Source organism: Notolepis coatsorum (genome assembly GCF_963971535.1).
Source record: "Notolepis coatsorum genome assembly, chromosome: 1".
In the NCBI taxonomy this organism is placed as follows: domain Eukaryota; kingdom Metazoa; phylum Chordata; class Actinopteri; order Aulopiformes; family Paralepididae; genus Notolepis; species Notolepis coatsorum.
In genome coordinates, this window is record NC_140165.1 from 234,500,817 (window position 1) to 234,523,733 (window position 22,917).

Consider the following 22,917-nt stretch of genomic DNA (forward strand, 5'->3'; position numbering starts at 1 on the left):
GCTCAGCAGCGCCCCCACCCAACAGCTGAATTGCCAATGGCTGAATTGGAGTACTACACCCTGCCGGCCGGCAGATGGATGCTTCTCGCAAATATATCAGCAGCCAGCTCGCGCTGACAACAGGATGTCATTATTAGACCGGCTGCTTGGTGAAGCAACGATGAAACAAATGTAATGATTGTTTGTTTCGTTCATCGCATAGGCTATTTAATTTTAGCCTATTTTAATACAATTCAAATAAGAATTATTTTCACCAGACATTATGACCGGAGAGATTAAATATGTCGGACTTCAACAGATTTTGCCGGTCAAATACCGGTAATTACCGGCTAACGGAAACGCTGGTGTGTATGTGTGATGTTGAGGAAATGAGGTAATCGATTTCTCAGCTCGCTTCTATAGCGTGCATAAGTACACATATACTATCGATAATCTAGCGTTTATTTGAACGATTCATAAATAGGCTGACAAATGACAACGTGTCTAGTGTATTCGAGAATATTCCAATAAATGCCGTTTAGGAGGGAATCTTTCTATTTTCCGGAAATTTTCGAGAAAACTATAGCTTTTCGAAATGCTATAAAAAGGATATGAACCGATTAAGAAAACAATCCGTTTTGACAATGTTGACTGCAAACAAGTCATTGATAAGCGTCGGGCAGATTAGACACATAGCCATAATTTAAAACATAGATTATGTGTTTTTAACGCTATCATTGAAGTGGATGCTGGCATCCAAGGACATTAATCAACGTTATGGCTGGCACTGAAAGTGTTAACAGTAGTGCAATAAAATAGCTCTCATTTACAATTAGCAATAATCATAAAAATAGATATAAAATGATCATAAAATAGACAGAATAAAATAGTTGCAATAGTGCAGTGCAATAAAATAGCATTTACAGTACAATATTCATAGTCTGGATGTAATGAGTAAGTAGCAGCATGTATTAAAAGGCTAAGCTGAAGATGTTTTAGCTGCGTTTGGATGTCAAAACATGAAAACTACAGTATATGAGTTCATCATCAGTCTAGTTATTAGTCTATTGTATTGTTATTTTTAGGGATGCCCCGATCACGTTTTTTTGTCACCGATCGTCTATGAGCCATATCGGCCGATACGCTGCCGATACCGATCGTTTTTGGTTTTGTTATAGCAGCTGGCAGTATTATACTGTAGGTCTAACACAGGCATTCTCAAAGTCTGGACTCCGGTCCAGATCCGGGCCGAACCACAACTGTCTCTGGACTCTGAGCAAATTATACTTTTCATATGCATTATCTGTATTATCTACGAGACAGCTCCAACACGCAACAAGTCAAAATTCTCCGCTATCTCAACTGCAAGCAGCGTCTCTGTCTGCTCCACTGTCTGTGTGTGTCTGTCTACTCTGCTTTGGTCCAATCACATTCCCCCACCCACAGTCTGCGAATTAGAGGCAGAGTAGGGCGGGTCATCACGGAATGCTTGTTGTCTCTCAGCGACCTGGGGCAGTGTATTGTATGGGTTAGCGAGGCTCAATGTGTGAGTAGTCTGTCGTCTCGACCATAGATATATATCTATGGTCACGACTACACTTACTCCCTCTCATGCTTGCTCGCACACGCACGCACGCTCTCTCTCACACACACTCGCTCTCTCATTCCAACTCCGCTGAGAATTGGATCATGTTTTTTGCGCGCATCATCGATCGGTTTTCGCAATCGGCGACAAGAAAGCATTATCGGAATTTCCTAATCTCATATTCATACTGAATATCGGCCGATACCGATCGCTGCCCGATCGAACGGGGCATCCCTAGTTATTTTGACTTATTCTGTTTCTTGAAGTGGCATTCCTTTTAGAGTGACGTTTTAACATTGAAGTGAAAGGTCTCTAGTATTTAAAAAAAAAAATTAACAACAGATGTATGTTTATTTTGCAGCAATTCTTTGTTGTTGCCGCCATCTTTAGTGTTACAGCCCCTCACAAACCATTGCACATGTGACCCGCGACTGGAGACTAGCTCTGCTAGCACACATAGCCTACTGTGTACAGACTGTTTCAAACTGTATTTTAAATTAGAAAGCAAACTAAATAAATGGACGAGAAAAAGGAATCTCAATTTGGTCAGTATTGTCATTTGGACAAGCAAATCCATTACTTTAGTTGCAGGCAAGAAAGACAAGTCTGTCCACTGTCTCTGGTTTTAAAACTGCCCTGTTGTATTTTTTTTAATTATCAATCGATATCGATTATTAAAATATATCGCGATAATTATCGTTATCGTTTTATCGCCCAGCCTTACGTGTAAATAAGGTGAACGCCACACCGTTGATCTCGGCTGTGGTTTGTGACCTGCCTCCTGCACAGATTCACGCTCTCTTCCCCTCTGATCTCTGTCTCTCTGTCGTCTCTCTCTCCGCCAGGCGGTAAAGGTGGCCGTGGTCGTGGGAGAGGTAAAGGAGGACGTGGTATGAACCGTGGAGGGAGGGGCCGTAACCGAGGGAGAGGAAGAGGCGGTGGTAACGATGGTGGTAACGATGGTGGTAACGATGAAGACAACAATGGAGACATGGACCTTGGGGTGAGGCTTGTTAACGTCACGAAATGGACTAAAAACGGCTGGGAATTTGGGAAAAGTGGAATACAAAGACATTGGCATCACATCATTGTTCCTGATGTGAGCTAGACAAGGTCCACTCCTGTATTTTCATTTTCATCATAGTTCAACATAAGTTGAATCCGTAACCCAGGAAGCCAGCAAAAAGCTACAAGTGTCCAAACTGTTAAGTGTGTCTGATTCTTAACCACCAAAACCTGCACGGACTACAATGTATGACGTATATCATGCCAGTTACGGTACCTTGTGTATACTGCACCTTGTGTATACTGTTTACTTTTACTCTTACTCATAGTTTATTTAGATTCAAATTCTTTATAGGCTCTATCTATTGTAACATATAATATAACCGACAGGGCACACAGACCCTCATCTGCACCTTTGTTTACACTGTTTATTTTTCTCATATTCGGAGTTGATTATATTGTTTACACTGTTTATTTATAAAAAATATATAATATATTCAGATATAATTTTATTGCCTATGTTTATGTCTTTCTACTACTACCCTTCCCATACCTGTACCTCCCCCTCCCCTTCCCCCATGCTGCTATGATGCCTGAAATTCCCCAAGGGGATCAATGAAGGAATATCTTATCTTATCTTATCTTAACTTCTGCAGCGAAATCGGACAAAATGTCCACATTTTGAGAAAGGAGCACATGCTGCTCTGACAAGAGCTGAAACACCGCTAGGAATTTGCCCTCCACTTCTAAATAGATTAAAAACAGCTAGGAATTTTCCCTCCCCTTCTGAGAATCTAAATCTGCTCGCCTTCTCTTGTGTTTTGCTTTAGTTGACACTTTGCTCTTTCTCTGTGTGTTTGTGGTTCAGGATGGTGGTGGAGAAGGAGGAGGAGGAGGAGGAGGAGGAGGAGGAGGAGGCGGCGGGAGGAGGAATCAGCACGATAAGCACCAGGATAAAAAAGGAAAGGCCATCTGCAAGTACTACATCGAGGGGCGCTGCACCTGGGTAAGACTTAATAACCACTAACTATTTACTTCTCAGCAGGACATCATGTCCCACACAGTGAAGGAGCTACAATATGTTGCCTCACATTTATTTTAGATTAGATTAGACTTGAATGTATTGTCATCATACAACGAAAAGATGTTTGGCATCCAACCAGAGTGCAAATGTAGCAGTAAAGTGGAATAGAAATATACAATGTACAGGTGATTAAACTGGGTATAAAATATATAAATAAGTACTACTGAGTATAGTGCTAATCAGATGTATGTATAGAGTTGTAGTATTCATATGTATAGTGATATGGGTATAACTATATTCATACTGGCCAGCAAATATATACAGCATTATTGTACATGCTATCATACAGAGTTATATGGGTTATGTGCAGGTGGGTGTATAAGTAGGTATATAGAAGGATTATATGCAGGTATATTCAGACAGATATGGATATATATGCGGTAAATATAAATATATAAATGTATATGAAACATGAAGTCACATGCTCCATGTGACTTCCTCTTCGTATTGTTTACAAATGCCAATGTTATTCCCTTGTGATGCGAATATGTTGTGGTCTCATTATTGTTGTTACCTCTTTTGGCCACCAGGGGGACCACTGTAACTTCAGCCATGACATTGAGCTGCCCAAGAAGATGGAGCTGTGCAAGTTCTACATCACTGGCTTCTGTGCCCGGGCTGACAATTGTACCTACATGCATGATATCCTTTGCTGCATCGCAGGCACGTTTACTTCAACAGTTATTGTAGCGACTATCCTGATGGCGTGTGGCTTTATGACAGGTCATGAGTGCAAGAATGTGACAATTTGACCATGTGACCGCGGCAACGCGGGAGAGCGGCAGTGCGGAAATAGGCTGTCTCTAAGACAAACTCTAACCTTAACCAGCTCCTTAACAGCGCCTAAACTTAACCGTTCTAACCTTAACCAACTCCGAAACAATGCCTAACCTTAACCTTAACCATGCCTAACCTTAACCATAGAAAGATTATTGCCATTCTCTTTGACAAACTCTAACCTTAACCAGCTCCTTAACAGCGCCTAAACTTAACCGTTCTAACCTTAACCAACTCCGAAACAATGCCTAACCTTAACCTTAACCTTAACCATGCCTAACCTTAACCGGCGAAAGAATACACGTTAAAAAAAAAATCACGTTAAAAAAAGAAAAATCATGGGATTCGAACTCGTCAACAACGAACCGCAGGACCGCGGACCGCTGCTATGCCAGGTGAGCTGAAGCGCTGAATGAAAATCATGGCGGATTCCTGCGGCGGTTACCTAATTCCGCTCGCGCTCTGCCGCTCTGCTCTGCGGTTGCCGCGCCTGCCGCGGGGCATGGCGCAGCCAATCAGGGAAAACGCGGAAGCAAAAGCAGCACTACTGACCTGTCATTAAGGAATAGGCATCCTGATGTCCTGGTAGGCGCTCGGCTGGGTGCGGGAAATCGCCTTTGACGCGCAATTAAAATAAAAGTAATGTCCAGTCGGTGTCACTTGCCGTTGGGTGAAGTTCCCATTTAATTCAAATATTTAACTTAATACATGGTTGCTGAGCCAAACAATAGTTATATTAATAATAGTGAAAACGAGCGAGGGTACCTCTCCGTCACCCATACCTTGATTGCAATAGCCTACACCTGTGCCTTTATCCAAAACCCATGCGCTCCGCGCTGCCACCCAGTGATGAACTTAACAAACTACAAAAACAATCAAATAGCTCCTACAGTTATCATAAATCACCTTTTGTAACTGAGTCAGTGAATTATGTTCAGCATGTGATCCTTGACCCTCCGGCTACGCGACTTCCCCTGTAAGCTGTTCCACACCACAGGGAGCTGCGTCAACGGAGACGAGTGTATGTTCTCCCACGACGCGCTCTCCGACGCCACTCAGGAGCTCCTCAACAAGGTAGGATCCTCTCCTTTTCCCTGTTCCTCTCTTTCTTACTCCTCCTGTGCTCTTTCATAACCACACTCACTCTGATGGACTGTTTTCGATCAGATTAATTGACTCTCACGTCTTTCTTTCTCTTTGCGTCTCCCCACTTGTCTAGATGTTGGCTGAGGACGCAGAGGCGGGAGCAGAGGACGAGAAGGAGGTGGAGGAGTTGAAGAAACAAGGGATCAACCCTCTCCCTAAACCCCCTCCTGGCGTAGGCCTCCTCCCCACCCCTCCTCGACCCGGTCCGTCAGACGGCACGTGTCCCGGTGGGGAGTTCGGTGAGCCGCTTGGGGGTGACTTTGGAGGTCCCCCCGGGCCCAACCAGGGCCCCCCGGTCAACAAAGTTCCCCCAGGACCAGGGCCTATGCCTGGGCCTGGTCCCTGTTCAGGTCCCCCTCCCTCTTGCCCTGATGGAGGTCCCTATCCAGGAGGTCCCCCGAACCCCAATGGCCTTTCACCCTCAATGGGCCCCCCACCTCCCTGTGGTGGAGGAGGAGGAGGAGGAGGTGGTGGAGGGAAGAAGATCCCCTCGTTGTTTGAGATCAAAGTCCAGCCGACAGGACAGCTGGCTCAGAAACTGGCTGTCAGGTGAGCGATAGAAAAAACATTTAAACACTGGTGGACTCTCCCTGTATTGATTGTTTGTGTTCTGTGATGTGTGATCCCAGACTATCCCAAAGCATCTGAAACACTGACACACTCACTGTTAGCCTCTAGTGGTGGTTCATAGGCACTTCATGTTCAGAGAGTCAAGCACAGTATGTAGTATCTTGTATGGTGATAACATTTCTTATGAAGTGAAAAATGTGATCCCATGGATTTTAAAAGCACAGAGAGGAGGGTGTATTCCAGCTGTGTGCTGGTGACTGAAGGGTGGCTGGTATTACATCTATGGTACTACCCACCATCTCTGCCTAAGTGTCCTTGAGCAAGGCACTGAACCCCCAAACTGCTTCAGGGGTGCTGTACTGCGGTCAACCCTGTGCTCTAACCTCTGATGAAATTTGTATGTGTTAGGCGTGTAAAGGTACACGTATCCGTACCAAACCGAACTCTTTCAGTGTGTACCGTACCGGCTGTGTAGTGTACCGAACGAATACAACGGTATGTTAACCACTAACGCTGTTTTTTTCACAATCTAATATAATTATTATAATTTGTTTAATTTTTTTTACAAGTCTATTATTAATTTCAATATAGAATATTCGTTGACAAGGCGGCCGAGTGGCGCAGTGGGCAATGCGCTCGCCACTAACGCAGGAGATGCTGGTATTGAGCCCAGCTCTCGGCGTTGCTACCAGCTTGGCCGGCCGTCATACTAACACAATTGGCAGTGTTAGGGGTGGGAAAGCCGGTGGGTGGGTATTGGACGTTGTGGACAGCGACTCCTACAGGTCGGTTGGGTGATGCCGGTGCGGCAGAAACAGGAAGTATCGGGGGCAGCGTGAGCCTCCCACGGCGCTACTCCTCGCCACTGAGAGTTCAAACTGCTGCGGTGAAAAGTTGCGACAGGCTGCCTCCTCGTGTACCGGAGGGGACGCCTATATTCTAATACCAACGCAGTTGTGCGTTTTGCGAATCTGATTGGCCACTGACGTTTCTGGTCATGTGACATGTGCACCAATCGTGTGACGGCAAGTTCTTTTCGACGGTTAAGCTTAGGCACTCTTTCGAAGTTGGTTAAGGTTAGAGTTTGTCTTAGAGCATGGCGATAGAACGCCAGGTAGTTTGCAGGCTGTTCGACGCGGAAATGGGCAAAGACACCGCTCGTCTCGCGATTGCGCGCACATGTCACATGACCAGAAACGTCAGTGGCCAATCAGATTCGCAAATCGCACAACTGCGTTGGTATTCGCATAGACGCGGAGGGGACACATGATGCAAGGCTTCTATCCTCACTACAGCCGACCAGTGGGAGGCATAGTCTAGCAACGTTCAAGACAGGGGAGGGAAGAATTGGAAATACGAAATTGGGATGGGAGAAAAATAGAAAATGACTTGTAAAGAAAATAAAAAAAAATTATATTAGATTGTGAAAAAAAGTCATTAGTGGTTAACATACCGTTGTATTCGTTGGTGCACAGTCGTTCGATACGGTATGGTACACACTGAAACGGTTCGGTACGGATACGTGTACCTTTACACCCCTAATGTATGGTGAATTTATGTGTACATGAAACTAGGAGGGATGTTTCGAAAAGACAAATTTGCCTTGTATAAATTGACAATAAAGTAATCTTAATATGGAAAGTCCCTCCCAGTGCTATGTCCGGAACAACCTGTTTGATTCAGAAACACGTCAAATCATGCAAGCGACATGTGATACATACTGTTATCTCATGGTGACTTCAAGAATGATAGTATCATCCGTGTGTTACGTAATAGAGGGTGACTATAAGAATGCTAACCTACATTCTCTCTCTAGAAGTCAGGCTCCCAATGCAAACCCGGGCCAGGCTGGATCCCCTGGGCCCCAAGGGGCCCCTGGTGGGCCACCGAACCGCTTCCCCGGCCCTCCAGGACACCCGGGCATGATGTCCCCTGACATGCAGAACATGGGCCCCGGCCCTGGGATTAACCAGGGGCCTCCCAACATGGGCCCCGGGGGACCCTCTATGATGGGAGGCTTTGGCCCAGGCGACGGGCCTCCTCACGGGGGCATGATGCCGCCAGGACCCCCTCCCAGTGGAGGACACTTCTTTGATAACTTCTTCAACCAGCAGCAGGGCATGAAGATGGAGGGTGTGATGGAGGAAGGTGAGAATACATTGAATGGAAAGGAATTGATGGGAGGATGGCTCAATTAATTAATGAATGAGCTGCAGCAATGGAGCCAGGAAACCTGTTTCTAGGACAGGTTGGAAAGTGTCAAAGCATTTGCATATTTACATTCCTGTTGAAGGAGAGTGGACACAGAAAAAAATAATATAGACACCAGTTTGTCCACAAAAATGAAAGTTGCTCAATTGGCAAATGGTAATTTCAAATAGGACGTGGCAAGGGCACCGCTAAGCCTTTATTATTTCCAATGCCTTGTTGCACCACTCAACCACTGCTTCTTCCTGCGCTGTGCAAAGCGTCGACGAGCTTGTGCCCAAAGTGCAGCCAGCCAGACTACTTTCCCCCAGAACCAGGGACATGTTCAGGAACCAGGGACTTGTTCAGGAACCAGGGACATGTTCAGGAACCAGGGACTTGTTCAGGAACCAGGGACTTGTTCAGGAACCAGGGACTTGTTCAGGAACCAGGGACTTGTTCAGGAACCAGGGACTTGTTCAGGAACCAGGGACTTGTTCAGGAACCAGGGACTTGTTCAGGAACCAGGGACTTGTTCAGGAACCAGGGACTTGTTCAGGAACCAGGGACTTGTTCAGGAACCAGGGACTTGTTCAGGAACCAGGGACTTGTTCAGGAACCAGGGACTTGTTCAGGAACCAGGGACTTGTTCAGGAACCAGGGACTTGTTCAGGAACCAGGGACTTGTTCAGGAACTAGGGACTTGTTCAGGAACTCAGGGCATTTGCACGGCGGGGACCAGGCGAGTTCCCAGAGATAATTTTACCCCCCATAAGTCCCTGCTCAGTCCAGGAACTTTGGGGGCTGCGGCACTAAACATTCTGAATGATTGAATACTCACAGCATTTAAGTTCAACCGACATTTCCAAAAACCTGCAACACAAACAAATTTCTTTATTTGCAGCTCAAGTATTTAACCTCTTATAAGCCCGAGCGGTCTGGTGGTGGACCGCAAATGACATCACGCCATAAATCCATCTCTACAGACTGTATTAATGTTGCGTTTTTTTCAAATGTAGCCAAGATTAAAGACCCTAACCCTGTCAAAACAGCAGTCAAAGTGTATATTTTCGTAAAAAATATATATATATTTCCTTTGGTTCATTACAATTTACTCAAACCTAGTAATAGACACAGTATTTCTGACACTGGGAATACATTCCCTGAGATCCATAGATGTCCCTAGATACCAAGAACATACAAATGGACCTTGTAGAAGTGGAGCAATCTTTTTTTAGGCGGATTTTCAGAAAATAGGGCTAGGGCTTAAGAGGTTAAAGTAGGCAATTTGGGGAGTGCCTCTTTTGGGAATAGCCATGTCACCGATTTGCCTAATCTTCATGGACCAAATGCCGTTCTTGGCAATTCAAGTTCCTGGTATTTTCGGTTGCAGGCACGGCTTAACCCTTTGTGTGGCAGTGAAAGGGTTAACCTTCTGTGTTGTCGCAGTGAAAGGGTTAACTGAACCTTCTCTGTCTCTCCCAGGTGACAACTTCCACGGCTTTGGAGGAATGGATGAGAGAGGAGGAGGGAAGTTCGGCGACCAATCGGGCTGCGCCGACGGTCCTACCAATAGTGGCTCCGCCAATCAGGGAGGGATGAATGTACCGGACTTCCTGCCTCCGACCCAGCGCGTCCTGTTTATGAGGATCCAACAGAAGCAGCAGGAGGAGGAGGCGAGGGCACGCAGGCTGGCTGAGGGAGGAGCAGAGAGAGACAATGAAGGTATATATGGAGAGACATGCACACTGAAACACAGCATAGGGAAAGATAAGATATTCCTTTATTGATCCCCTTTTGGGAAATTCAGGTGTCATAGCAGGAAGGGGGAGGGGAGGTACTGGTATGGGCAGGGTAATAAAGGGTAAACGGTGCATTTATATAGCGCTTTTATCCAAAGCTCTTTACAATTTTGTTCCTCACATTCACACATTCACTCACACATTCGCACACCGACGGCGGAGGTGACCATGCAAGGTGCCAACCTGCTCATCGGGAGCAATTAGGGGTTAAGTGTCTTGCTCAAGGACACTTCGACACACTGCCCAGGAGGAGTGGGAATCGAACCGGGAACCTTCCAATTACCAGACGACCGCTCTACCTCCTGAGAAAGACATCATCATCAACCTTTATTCATACTCGAAAAGACAATTGAGGTCACCCTCATTTTCAATGTCGTCGATACTTTACAGACATTTCAATGCACACATTTCTACAATATAACAATAAATATGAACAACTATCTATATAGTATAAAATGAACATTGCCTAATGCCTATACATAAATATAGGCAATAAAATTTGGTCTGAATATAAACATATGAGGAAAAATAAACTGTGTAAACAAGGGTACAGATGAGGGTCTGTATGCCCTATCGGTTATATTATACGTTAAAATACATATAGGCAATAAAGAATTTTAATCTGAATGTATTCTATGAGTAGGAGTAAAAGTAAAAGTAAATGGTACACAACGTGCAGGCTCACATACTCATAGTAAACTGAATGTATACTATGAGTAGCAGTAAAAGTAAACGGTACACAACGTGCAGGCTCACATACTCATAGTAAACTGAATGTATACTATGAGTAGCAGTAAAAGTAAACAGTCTACACAACGTGCAGGCTCACATACTCATAGTAAACTGAATGTATACTATGAGTAGCAGTAAAAGTAAACAGTCTACACAACGTGCAGGCTCACATACTCATAGTAAACTGAATGTATACTATGAGTAGCAGTAAAAGTAAACAGTCTACACAACGTGCAGGCTCACATACTCATAGTAAACTGAATGTATACTATGAGTAGCAGTAATAGTAAACAGTCTACACAACGTGCAGGCTCACATACTCATAGTAAACTGAATGTATACTATGAGTAGCAGTAATAGTAAACAGTCTACACAACGTGCAGGCTCACATACTCATAGTAAACTGAATGTATACTATGAGTAGCAGTAAAAGTAAACAGTCTACACAACGTGCAGGCTCACATACTCATAGTAAACTGAATGTATACTATGAGTAGCAGTAAAAGTAAACAGTCTACACAACGTGCAGGCTTACATACTCATAGTACAGTACACAACGTGCAGGCTTACATACTCATAGTACTCTGAATGTATGTGTAGGAGAAAAAGTAAACAGTCTAGTCTATACAACGTGCAGGCACACATACTCATAGTAGATGAACCACAGTCTGAGCAACTGGAACATGAACGTGGTGAGGGTTTCGAGACATAGACACAACACGAGCAGTGGTCACACTCGGGACAATCCTGGTATGTTGTGGTGGAACTCTGCCAGGCAGGCACCACGCTGAAGCATCTAGAGGGGAAACTCTCATTTCCACAGTGTCAACACGGCGGGGCCAAGACAAATACGCTCAGGCCAGAATCTATTGATGCAGACGCCATGACAACTCCATACGGGGAGCCTAGTTTAGGCAGGTATTTCTCAGCCCTCGGTCCGGTCTGTGCTTTAATATGACCAAATCTGTACCGCAACTTTCCAGTCTTATGTAACGCCGAGTGGTAAAAGGAAAGGATTGTGGAATTTTTCTTTTTATTGTCTGATTTTATTCACTATCAAATGACCTGTGGAAATAGCTGTGTGCATTTGTTGCGTGAGCAGTTATGGCCTCACTGAGAGGAGCGCTGGCCACAATGTGACTCCATACAACAAACGCATGATTCCAACTGTTACACTACACAGGGATGCATGGGCTCTTTCTGACATATTAGCTAATGGTCTTAACCCTTTCAGGCCTCCAGTCTCATTGGAATCCTTTATTTGACATATAGCTAGCCAGTATATAGCCAGTATATAGCCAGTATACAGCCAGTATATAGCCAGTAGGGCTGTCTTAAATACTTCGAAGCTTCGAAGCTTCGTTCGATGGGCATGGGATTCGAATATGAAAATAAAATTCGATTACCGGTATTACATTTATTTTTTTGCAAAATCAACTCTGCCTCTCTTTGTTAACACTTTGATCGCCATGGTTCAAATTCATAATTTACCATCCCTAGCCAGCTCTATTTGTCTATGGAGAAGGTCCCCTTCTTTGCAGGGCTATAACTTTTTAAATTCTATTGCTAAATTGCCATTATTATGGCCCATTCAATGTCCTATATCCATTGTTCAGGGTGTAGCAACGATATACTTTTTCATTCACATATTCATACTAAAATGGTCTAACGTATAAGTATGTTTTTACCGTTTTCTGCAGCTTTCTCCAGAACTTGATTTATAGCTCCAAATGCATTATATTGATGATCAAATACAGTTTGGTAGCGATCGTTGCCAGATGAAACATTTCAATTGGAGGTACTTCTAGAAGTTACTACGTATCATCTGATATTGACCGGATGGGCGAGGGGGCGTTTATAATTCCGTGGGCAACGTTATACCATTCATCTAGTGTGGGTCATATGATCATCAGATCAGTTAGTATAGAATACGTTAGAAAATAACGCTGGATCTTACCATATCTTCCTCGCGCCGTTGGACGATCAGCGTGGAGTAGACAGTTTTCGATTATGGGATGTTGATCCTGATGAACCATTTCCAGGTTGTATAATAATATATACGTCCAAATAACGTTGTTTATTGAGTTAGGGCGAGCGATTGATTATCCAGTGTGTTGAGATGGAGTCCGGCTACCGATCGTGAGTGCCCGGACGGATTATGGATGAGCACTTCCTGTTTGGCGCGCCCCTCCCTCTTGGCCGATCGGCCACCAGATGGCGCTCTCGAACCGTTAGACAGTTGAGTGGAGCTCACCAGTACATCTCATGTCTCCGGAGGAGAAATATGATTTCGATCACAGATTTTTGAATTATTGATATCAAAGACGAGTTACGGCGTCTTCGGCAGAATGAGCATGGCGAGGAATGACGTCTAAACACGTCATCAGCGATTAAAGTGTTAACTACAACAAGCAATGCTGTTTGTTATTTAAGATGAGGTCGGACTCTGCACTGACAGATGTGTTCATTGTGCTGCTTTTATAAAGCCTCAAATGACGGCTTACAATATTTCATGAAAGCATGAAAGTGTTTTGTTTGTCTAAGATTTTAAAAGGTTTAAACTTTACAGCACTGACAAAGTTGAACAAAGTGCTGTACAAGTCCCACAACATAAAAAAATATATATATATATTTATAATTTTTTATTTAATTTTTTTAATCTCGAAGCTTCGAATTAAAATCGAATCTCGGTCCCGAAGCTTTGAATTCTAAAAAAAAATTCAAAGGTCAGCCCTAATAGCCAGTATATAGCCAGTAGACATTATAGCAGCATCATTAGAATGTTGATTTCTCAAATATTCTAATCTCATATGCGAGATTGTACACCTGAAGGGATTAACACATTGGTCGCCAAAAACGGCATAAGTCCTTATTGCCCGCCATGCGTTGAACGCCAACAACGGCGTAAATCGTTTTTGGGATCAATATTACATTTTTTCGCCATGGCATTCATAATTCATCCAGCCTCCCTCCGGACTGCAGCGGCACCGTGTCTGAGAAAACCGGAAGTGGCGATCGGTGCGTCGAGGAAATCCCTCCGGCAGTCATATCTTGTTATGTGGATCCAGACAAACACTCTAGTGCATTTGGATCGCTTTCGAAACGCAATAATCGATATGATTTCGGCGTTTATTGCGCCATACAAACCGGAAATGGATCTAGGAGATCGGCGTCAAATAATTGGGATCTTTTTCCTCCAGTCTCATCTGCGAACGGTAAGAGGACAGTAACGTTATTTTCAGCCCGATTGTCCATTTCCTTGTTTGCAATCAGTCTGATCAATATATCAACCCATACTAAATAAAGCCGTTACTGACTATCAAGGAATTATAAACGACCCCCCCCCCTTTCCTTCACGCATGATGAAGCATAATGTATACCGATCATATACATTTAAATTTTTTAAAGGGGAACTATTTTACTATTTCTTTCACTATTTGGGCACTTTTACACAATTCCTGTGAGTCTATGGAACACCTCTGTAATATATATATTTTTTTTATTCATTGTTTTGTATTTCTAATCAAGTCCTCAAAAACAGCATTTTTCTACCTCAAGATTTCGAGCTGTTTTGAGCCTGGGCTCCTAAACCACTGCGGGTTCTGGTTCTCCTTGCACATTAACATGCAGCAGTGACTATATGACATCACATATAGGCACATTTTCAAACGACTCAGTTCAGTGAGGGTGAATATTGTGAGAGGAGAATTGGAAGAATGCGCCAATATGAGAATTTTGAGACATAGATCATATTAATATAAGTTCACATAGCTAGGAAACAATGCTAAACACTCAAAAAGGCCATTTATAAGATAGTTCCCCTTTAATATAGCGTGTATAGGAAAGAAACGCCAATCTATCATATGCGTCAGGGCCTATAACTAGCGTTTTTGGAATTACAGCAGAAAAGCTTAAAACATACTTATATTCTCGAAGGTATTAACACAACAATGTATGAATGAAAAAATATAACGTTCCCACATCCGGAACGATAGATAATCGATGTTGAATGGGCCATAGTAATGTCAATATAGCAATACAATTTAAAAGGTTATAGCCCTGCAAAGAAGGTAAACATCTCCATAGGCTTTCAACGGTGGCAGACTGGGTACAATGATGGGCACAACCCCCAATGTGTATATATATATATATACTAGGGATGCTCGATATTGGCTTTTTTACCGATATTCCGATATTGTCCAACTCTTAATTTCCGATACCGATATCAACCGATACCGATATATGAAGGGTTTCCCCGTCCAAAAAACGGAATAATTTCAGGTAACTAATAATTTCACTGGATATATATATAACAAATATTGTTATTGTTTTTGTTTTTTTTAACCGATACCGATATTTTCCGATATCACATTTTACTGCTGATATCGGCCGATAATATCGGACATCCCTAATATATACATACATATATACATTTGTGTATTTGCGCATAATACACTGTTGGGCCATAGATAATTCTGTGTGTGTGTGGCTGCTCATGGTTCTGCTGTAAATCTATACATATCCCCCTGGTAGCAGGAACTGTGTGTATGACATGGCTGTGACCCTGGAGCTGACTTTCTTGAGTGTAAACATCCTGGGTTCTGGTTGTGTAACTCTCCCAGACATCACGGAACTGACTCCTTTCACCCATACTTATTGTAGACTAATGCCAGGTGTTGGTGTCGAGTTACTGTAGAACTCTGTGGCGTTTCGTTCTGAAAAGCTGTGCTGGGTTCTCACAGTGTCACCGCACAAGAAGGGCTCCATTTGGATTGGAATTGTGCAACAGTGCAGAGAACGGTAGCGACTCAAATCCATTGGAACGTTATTGAGGTTTTGTAGAGTCCTCCTGATCTGCCCAATGATGCAAAGCCAGGAACGCTCCTCTTTGGTGGTCACCCACCATCAGCCAGCCCCACGTCTCTGTCCATATCGCTGCTGTTAAGAATGTTTTAGAGTCTTAGTCTTAAGCACGGACCACACATATTTCACTAACCAGGGGAGGCGCTAATTAAGGAAATGCTGATTACTGAGTGACTACGTACTACTTAGTAGCTTGTGTCTTAGACTGCCTTGCTAATTAACGTTAGCTGGCTCTGTGTTACTGCCAAAGAGGTGTACTCTTTAGATTGTGGATATTGTGGAACATGGGAGCTGGCATGGAGTGGGGTGGTTCTGGGACACTGGAACTAACTGTTGAGCCTTTTCCTGGTGATATGCTGCTCTCGCTGCCTATCTATCTAGTACACTTGATAACCCTGGTGATATGCTGCTCTCGCTGCCTATCTATCTAGTACACTTGATAACCCTGGTGATATGCTGCTCTCGCTGCCTATCTATCTAGTACACTTGATAACCCTGGTGATATGCTGCTCTCGCTGCCTATCTATCTACACTTGATAACCCTGGTGATATGCTGCTCTCGCTGCCTATCTATCTAGTACACTTGATAACCCTGGTGATATGCTGCTCTCGCTGCCTATCTATCTACACTTGATAACCCTGGTGATATGCTGCTCTCACTGCCTATCTATCTACACTTGATAACCCTGGTGATATGCTGCTCTTGCTGCCTATCTATCTACACTTGATAACCCTGGTGATATGCTGCTCTCGCTGCCTATCTATCTACACTTGATAACCCTGGTGATATGCTGCTCTCGCTGCCTATCTATCTACACTTGATAACCCTGGTGATATGCTGCTCTCGCTGCCTATCTATCTACACTTGATAACCCTGGTGATATGCTGCTCTCGCTGCCTATCTATCTACACTTGATAACCCTGGTGATATGCTGCTCTCGCTGCCTATCTATCTACACTTGATAACCCTGGTGATATGCTGCTCTCGCTGCCTATCTATCTACACTTGATAACCCTGGTGATGTGCTGCTCTCGCTGCCTATCTATCTACACTTGATAACCCTGGTGATATGCTGCTCTTGCTGCCTATCTATCTACACTTGATAACCCTGGTGATATGCTGCTCTCGCTGCCTATCTATCTACACTTGATAACCCTGGTGATATGCTGCTCTCGCTGCCTATCTATCTACACTTGATAACCCTGGTGATATGCTGCTCTCGCTGCCTATCTATCTACACTTTATAACCCTGGTGATATGCTGCTCTCGCTGCCTATCTACAAGTTGGGATGTGGTGGTCATTAGAGTCCATGTGGTAGGGTTATGTAGCATGGGCAATGTCAATATCTGGAGCATGGAGTTTGCAATGCTGTTTGGGGGCCATTATGGGCCACGTAATACAGTTGTAGTGTATAATTTCATAGTAAGTATTTATAGGCATGTTAGACTTTCTTTTGGCAATAGGAGTGGGTTTCTTCCTTATCATTAGGGCTTTAGGGACAAATATCTTGTGTTTTATTATTAAAAAAAACACTACAAGTTGCATTGTAGGGAGGATTAGGAGGACATCACAGCGGTTTTATGAATCCCCACCATTGTAATGCCCCAGAGTCTGCCTGTTGATGTGATCTGTCCACCAGTCTGCCTGTTGATGTGATCTGTCCACCAGTCTGCCTGTTGATGTGATCTGCCCACCAGAGTCCCTGACCTCTGACCCCTCTCTCCATCTCTGCCAGGTGACTCAGGGAACTGGTACTCCAGTGAGGACGAGGACGGTGGAGGCAGCGTGACCTCCATCCTGAAGACACTCCGCCAGCAGACCCAAGGCCCCCCCAAACCTGACGGCCCTCAGCATGACCCCCGCCTTCAGAAGGGCTCGCCCGCCCACCCGCCTCCTCGCCCCGCTGACCCCCGCTTGGCCCGGGACCCACGCCTGGCCCGCGCCTCCGACTCGAGTCAAAGTTCGGACTCGGCGCACTCGGGTCCCGCCGCGTCTTCCTCCGGACCGCCGGCGGACCCCAGACTAGCTCGGCTAGCGGCCGCCTCGGCCGGGTCCTCCGCCTCGACGCCCGCCGCTCCCAAAGCGGAGACACCCCTGCTGGTCTACAAGCCCCCCCCGCTCACGGCCCCCGCGGTGGAGGAGGAGGAGACGGAGCGGGTCATACGGGACAAGCCGGTGCCCATCCCCCTGGACCCCCTGATGGGCATGGCCCTGAGGGACCCCCGCTCCCGGCTGAAGCAGTTCAGCCACATCAAGAAGGACATCGTCCTCCACGTGCCGCCCTTCGCCAAGACCATCACCTGGTCCCCCGAGGACCTCCTGCCCCTCCCCATGCCCAAGCAGGACCTCCTGCCGCTCCCCCCGGGCATCCCCCCCGTCTCCTCCCTCGACCCCCGGCTGTCGCGCGCCCAGCAGCAGCTTCACACGGCGTTCCCTCCTCCCAGCCATCCTCCCCCCATCCTCGCCGCCCCCCCCACGCTCGCTCCTGCTGCTCCCCCTGGCCCCTCCTCCTCCTCCCTCCCAGACTTTGAGCTACTCTCTCGCATCCTGAAGACCGTCAACTCCAGCCCGTCCCAGACCTCCTCCCCTCCTCTCCTCCCCACTCCTCCTGCTCCCATATCCTTACTCGGTCCTCCTCCCGCCATGCCTCCCATCCTCGTGGAGAAGCCCGTAGACCCCCGTATGGCCCGCAAGAGCCTCGCGGACCCCCGTCTCCAGCCCCAGAAGTCGTCTCTGAAGCAGCCCTCTGAGCCCGCGCCGCCTCCTCTCTCCTCCGCCCCTCCGGCTTCCACTTCCAGCTCCTCCTCCACTACGATCGCCCCCTATGACCCTAGGTTGCTCTCCGCGGGCGGTGCAGGCCGCAGCTTGGGGTCCGGGCTGCCGGGCGGCGCCAGCGTGCTGAGCGGTATCAGTCTCTATGACCCACGGACTAACAAACCTGGAAGTCCCAGTACCAGTAACGGTTCCAGTAACACCCCTAGTGCAGCCGGCGACTCCAAGGCCAGCGAGTCCTCGACGACCACCACCACCACCACGACCACGACGAGTAAACCCAAGTCCAAGGAGCCGCTCTTTGTCCGGAAGTCGGCGCTGGATCTGGATCAACCAGAGCCGGAGAAGAGCGGGGAGCCGGACCGGTACAACAGCTACAACAGGCCCCGGCCCAAGCCTGCACCGTCGCCCAACATCGCGGCCGTCGCGGCCAGTGCGGCTGCCGCCGGGGGCCAGGGTCTCCTCGGGGCCGGCGGGGACCAGGCGCCGCTCCCCGGGGTCCACAACCTGCCCGTATCGTCCCTGTTCAGCCTGGTGAAACAGGCGGCCAAGCCCAGCGGGTCGGGGAGCCCGTTCGGAGGCAACAGCCCGGCCCAGACGGACGCGACGACCACGGAACAGGACAATGCCTCGCTGAAGGACGTTTTCAAGGGCTTCGACCCCACGGCCTCGCCCTTCTGCCAGTGACTCCCCCCCCCTAACCCCGTCCACGCGGTCGGCCTTTCGGCCTGTTGTTTTAGAACCTCTGAACGCTGAACACCTCTGTGAGGAGGAGGAGGAGCGCACTGAGGAGACTTCCTGTGGGACTGGTCGAGGCAGGACTTGTGAACGTTTCGTTGACGTCACTCGCTTCAAAGACACGACATACACAAGACACACTGACCACACCCGACCACTTTGTTGCAAATTAGATTCTATAAGGGACCTGGGGGTTGGGGTGGCGATGGGGTGGGGTGGGGGGGAGGGTTGTAAGTTAAATCTCTATTTTAAATCAAACAGAAAGATGTATAAACAGATATATTCACCCCCAGCTCATCTCCATGCTTCATGAGGACAACTATACATTCAGAAGGAATGCATTTCAATGAACTCTGCTTCGTCTGTCGCTTCACTTCATCTTTGTCTTCGTCGCTCCCCATCCCGGCCTTCGTCACGTCTCTCGTTTTCTGTCCCTTTTTCTTCCCCTTCCTCGTCCAAACAGACGATCTACGGATACGACGGACATGCACTGCCGCTCTCCATTAGCCTGTAGACGTAACAATGACACCTGCCAGCATAAGAACAACTTGACTCGATTCTGCTTGATTTTATTTCATTTTATTTTATTTACGTTGTTTTTTTTATTTAACTCCTAATTTGCGCTGTGGGTCAGTCTGTGTCCTCTGACGACTGTCATGGGTCTAATTCACGTTTTAATGGTTGTGGGCCTTTCAGCTGTTTCTTTCCCAGTTCCCCCAGTGTGACCTTTGACCTCAATCTGGAGGAGGCAGTGACGGTCTCTTGTTTTATCAGTGTGTGAAAACAAGTACACTCTTTAAGTCACTAGACTGCACTTATACAGCGTTTTAATCCAAAGCGCTTTACAACTTAATGCCTCACATACAGACATTCACTCACACATTGGCACACCGACGGGGCAGAGGCGACCATGAGAGGTGCCGACCGGGAGCAGTCGGGGATAAGTGTCTCGCTCGAGGACGCTTCGACACGCTGCCCGGGGAGGAACCGGAATCGAACCGGGAACCTTCCGATTACCAGACTACCGCTCTACCTCCTGAGCCACTGTCGCCCTTCAGGCACGAGTGAGGGAGGGAGGTAACTGGGAGTGGTTCTCGATACCTTTCAGGATGAGTGGAAGAGGTTAAAAAGACTTATCGTCGGTCTCTGATTCATGCATCATATTGTAGGGGTTATAATTTCACGAACCCACTCTCAACACCGATTTGTCCCGTAGGTTGAAACTGTACAGCGGAACACATACAACTGTCTGTTCCATTACTGTCTGGCTGTGTCTCATGCGAAATGTTGATCATTTTAATTTATTTTTTATACGTGACATGTCTCTTCCCTTGACATTTAGAATTTAATCATTTTATATTATAGAATTATGTTATTATAGCCGCTCACCTCAGTGTAATGCTGGCAGCCTGTAACAGTGTACGGAGAGGAGGACACTTATGTATTTTTTTTTTTTTATTATTATTATTATTGGCTTTGTTCATAAAAGGTTCAAACTAACTCAATCGATTCTTGACTCCCGGTAAAGCCTTGCAAATGGCTGGAAGTGAAGTCAAGTCTCTCTGCTACCGAAACATTAAGATTATTGTTTGTTTGTTTTATTGGTTTTGCCCCGTGCGGAAAAAGGACTGCTTTGTAAATGTGATCAGTATCCCGTCTCTGGAGGGAGGACGTTATCTAACCGTTCACTGTAGGTGAGGAAAGTATTTGAATAAAGGTGATACGTGATCAACCAGTTACGGTTCTGTCATGTGGTCTTTCCTGTATTAATGGCCGTCTATAGACTTAGAGGAATGAGAAGGAGAGATAAGGAAGTAGCATTAAAGGAACACGCCAACATTATGGGAAATGTGCTTAAATTCTTCTCCAGAGTCGGACAAGAAGATGGATAGTAGATACCAATTCCCCCCCTCTGCGTTCAGTAGAAAGCTGTCCCGCTGCAAGCTAGTTTAGCTTGGCACAAATGAATTAAAGCGGATACGGACCAGCTAGCCTAGCTGTTGGCCAAAAACACCTCTCCCGGAGTTTTAAGCTAGGCTAGTGGTCCGTATCCAATTCCATTCATTTGTGCTAAACTAGGCTAGCTTCCTACTGAATGCACAGAGAGGAAATTGGTATGTATCTTGTTGTTTGACTGGCACATTGCAAAAATACATTGCAAAATTGATTGGTTGATAGAAATCTACTTCTGGAAGCATGAGTTTGGAAGGTGCACTGGGCCATGAAGAGAGACCTTAGAGGAGACAACGCTGTTTGACAACGCAGTGTGAAATACAGCCATTTTACCTGGAAGTCCATTAGTCTTACTTATCGTGGATCTCTACAAAAACCAGTATTGTTTCATCAGCAATAGAATGGTTTATTTAAACTAGAACATGGAGGGAAACATTCCAAAACGTTCTAAATGCACTGCTTGGTTTTCAGACCTTTATTTCAGTCCCCTTTCAGATGTGTTTTTAGAATTCTACCACCCGATAGCTTTCACTGGCCAGTAAGCTGCCCTGATTAGAATGTTAATCATTAGAATGTTACATTGTCAAAAGATTCTAATCAAACTGTTGTGATCTTGCATCTGAAAGGGTTAACCAAACTTACTTTCAACATATTGTCCTGGAGCCATTTTGCATTTTCTTTGTTTACCAGTTAAGAAAATCCAGCTGGGAGATATATGGCAAATATTTCCCTTCGGTCAGTTAATCTCTAGTCATTAACATGAACATTTAGAACTATTCATAAGCCATCTTGATCTTGGCCACCATTAGCAGATCCACTTACTAGGGGCAAAGTAAGTAGTTTACTATTAGGATTAAATGATTAAATAATATGGAACACCTAGAAAAGCCTTTCACAAAGTAAAAGAAAAAAGGTAGCAAGAAATTCATGAACGTTCTACTTCCATGTTAGGTTATGTATGACAGACAACTATTCTAGACGTCTTGGGTTACATTCAGACTGGAGGAGAAGGGCCCAAATCAGACTTTTTTATTTCCTCAATCATTATATGACTCATCTGTTTTTTCCATGACGGCACAAATCACATGGAATCTCATCTTTTCAATTAAGAGATTTCTTTTGCCACTTTCATATGTGGTCCTAAATCAGATACAGATCTGATTTCTTTGCATTGCGACCTCAGTCTGAACAGTCATATGACTTTTACGTCACTCTTGACTGACATTTGTCACTTTGTGCAATGCATGCAAGTCAATTCAGGAGGGGGACCAGTTCACTGGATATTGGTAGAGATGTTCCGATACAATTTTTTCCTTTCCGATCCGATTCCGATACCTGAGATTTGGGTATCGGCCGATACCGAGTACTGATCCGATACCAGTGCATAAAAAGAATATTATGGATTATAAAACTTTTATTTAATGATTTTTTTTTACATATACTGTTTTTTTAGTGTCAGGTCCTGGAGAAAGGATAGGCGATCATCTGATTTGATGTAACGTTAAAGCAGATGTTGTTCCAACTAGCTAGCTTTTCAGCTAATGCTATAATAACACCAGCAAGCGAAACATCTGATCTCCCCGTCACACCGCTCTGTCGGCACAATGGAATTTAAGAAAGTGTATCTGCTGTTAAAATGACAAACAGCATTGACACTTTAATTCATAAAAACACGTTAATTTTATAATCCTCACTCTCCGCAGGAGATAAATGACGTATGGG

At 45.5% G+C, this 22,917-nt stretch overlaps 1 protein-coding gene across 1 annotated transcript in view; it reads left to right on the plus strand.

The window, feature by feature from the left end:
• The window catches only part of zc3h4 (zinc finger CCCH-type containing 4), a 39,930-nt gene extending 20,506 nt beyond the window's left edge, over positions 1-19,424 (plus strand). Inside the window, exons 8-15 of the mRNA XM_084309214.1 lie at positions 2,410-2,567; positions 3,438-3,575; positions 4,184-4,295; positions 5,395-5,504; positions 5,650-6,125; positions 7,963-8,294; positions 9,819-10,058; positions 17,468-19,424. Of these exons, the coding sequence (XP_084165340.1) occupies positions 2,410-2,567; positions 3,438-3,575; positions 4,184-4,295; positions 5,395-5,504; positions 5,650-6,125; positions 7,963-8,294; positions 9,819-10,058; positions 17,468-19,191 (3,290 nt within the window). The 3' untranslated portion in view covers positions 19,192-19,424. The remainder of the gene's footprint in view (positions 1-2,409; positions 2,568-3,437; positions 3,576-4,183; positions 4,296-5,394; positions 5,505-5,649; positions 6,126-7,962; positions 8,295-9,818; positions 10,059-17,467) is intronic.
• Positions 19,425-22,917: the final 3,493 nt, after the last annotated feature.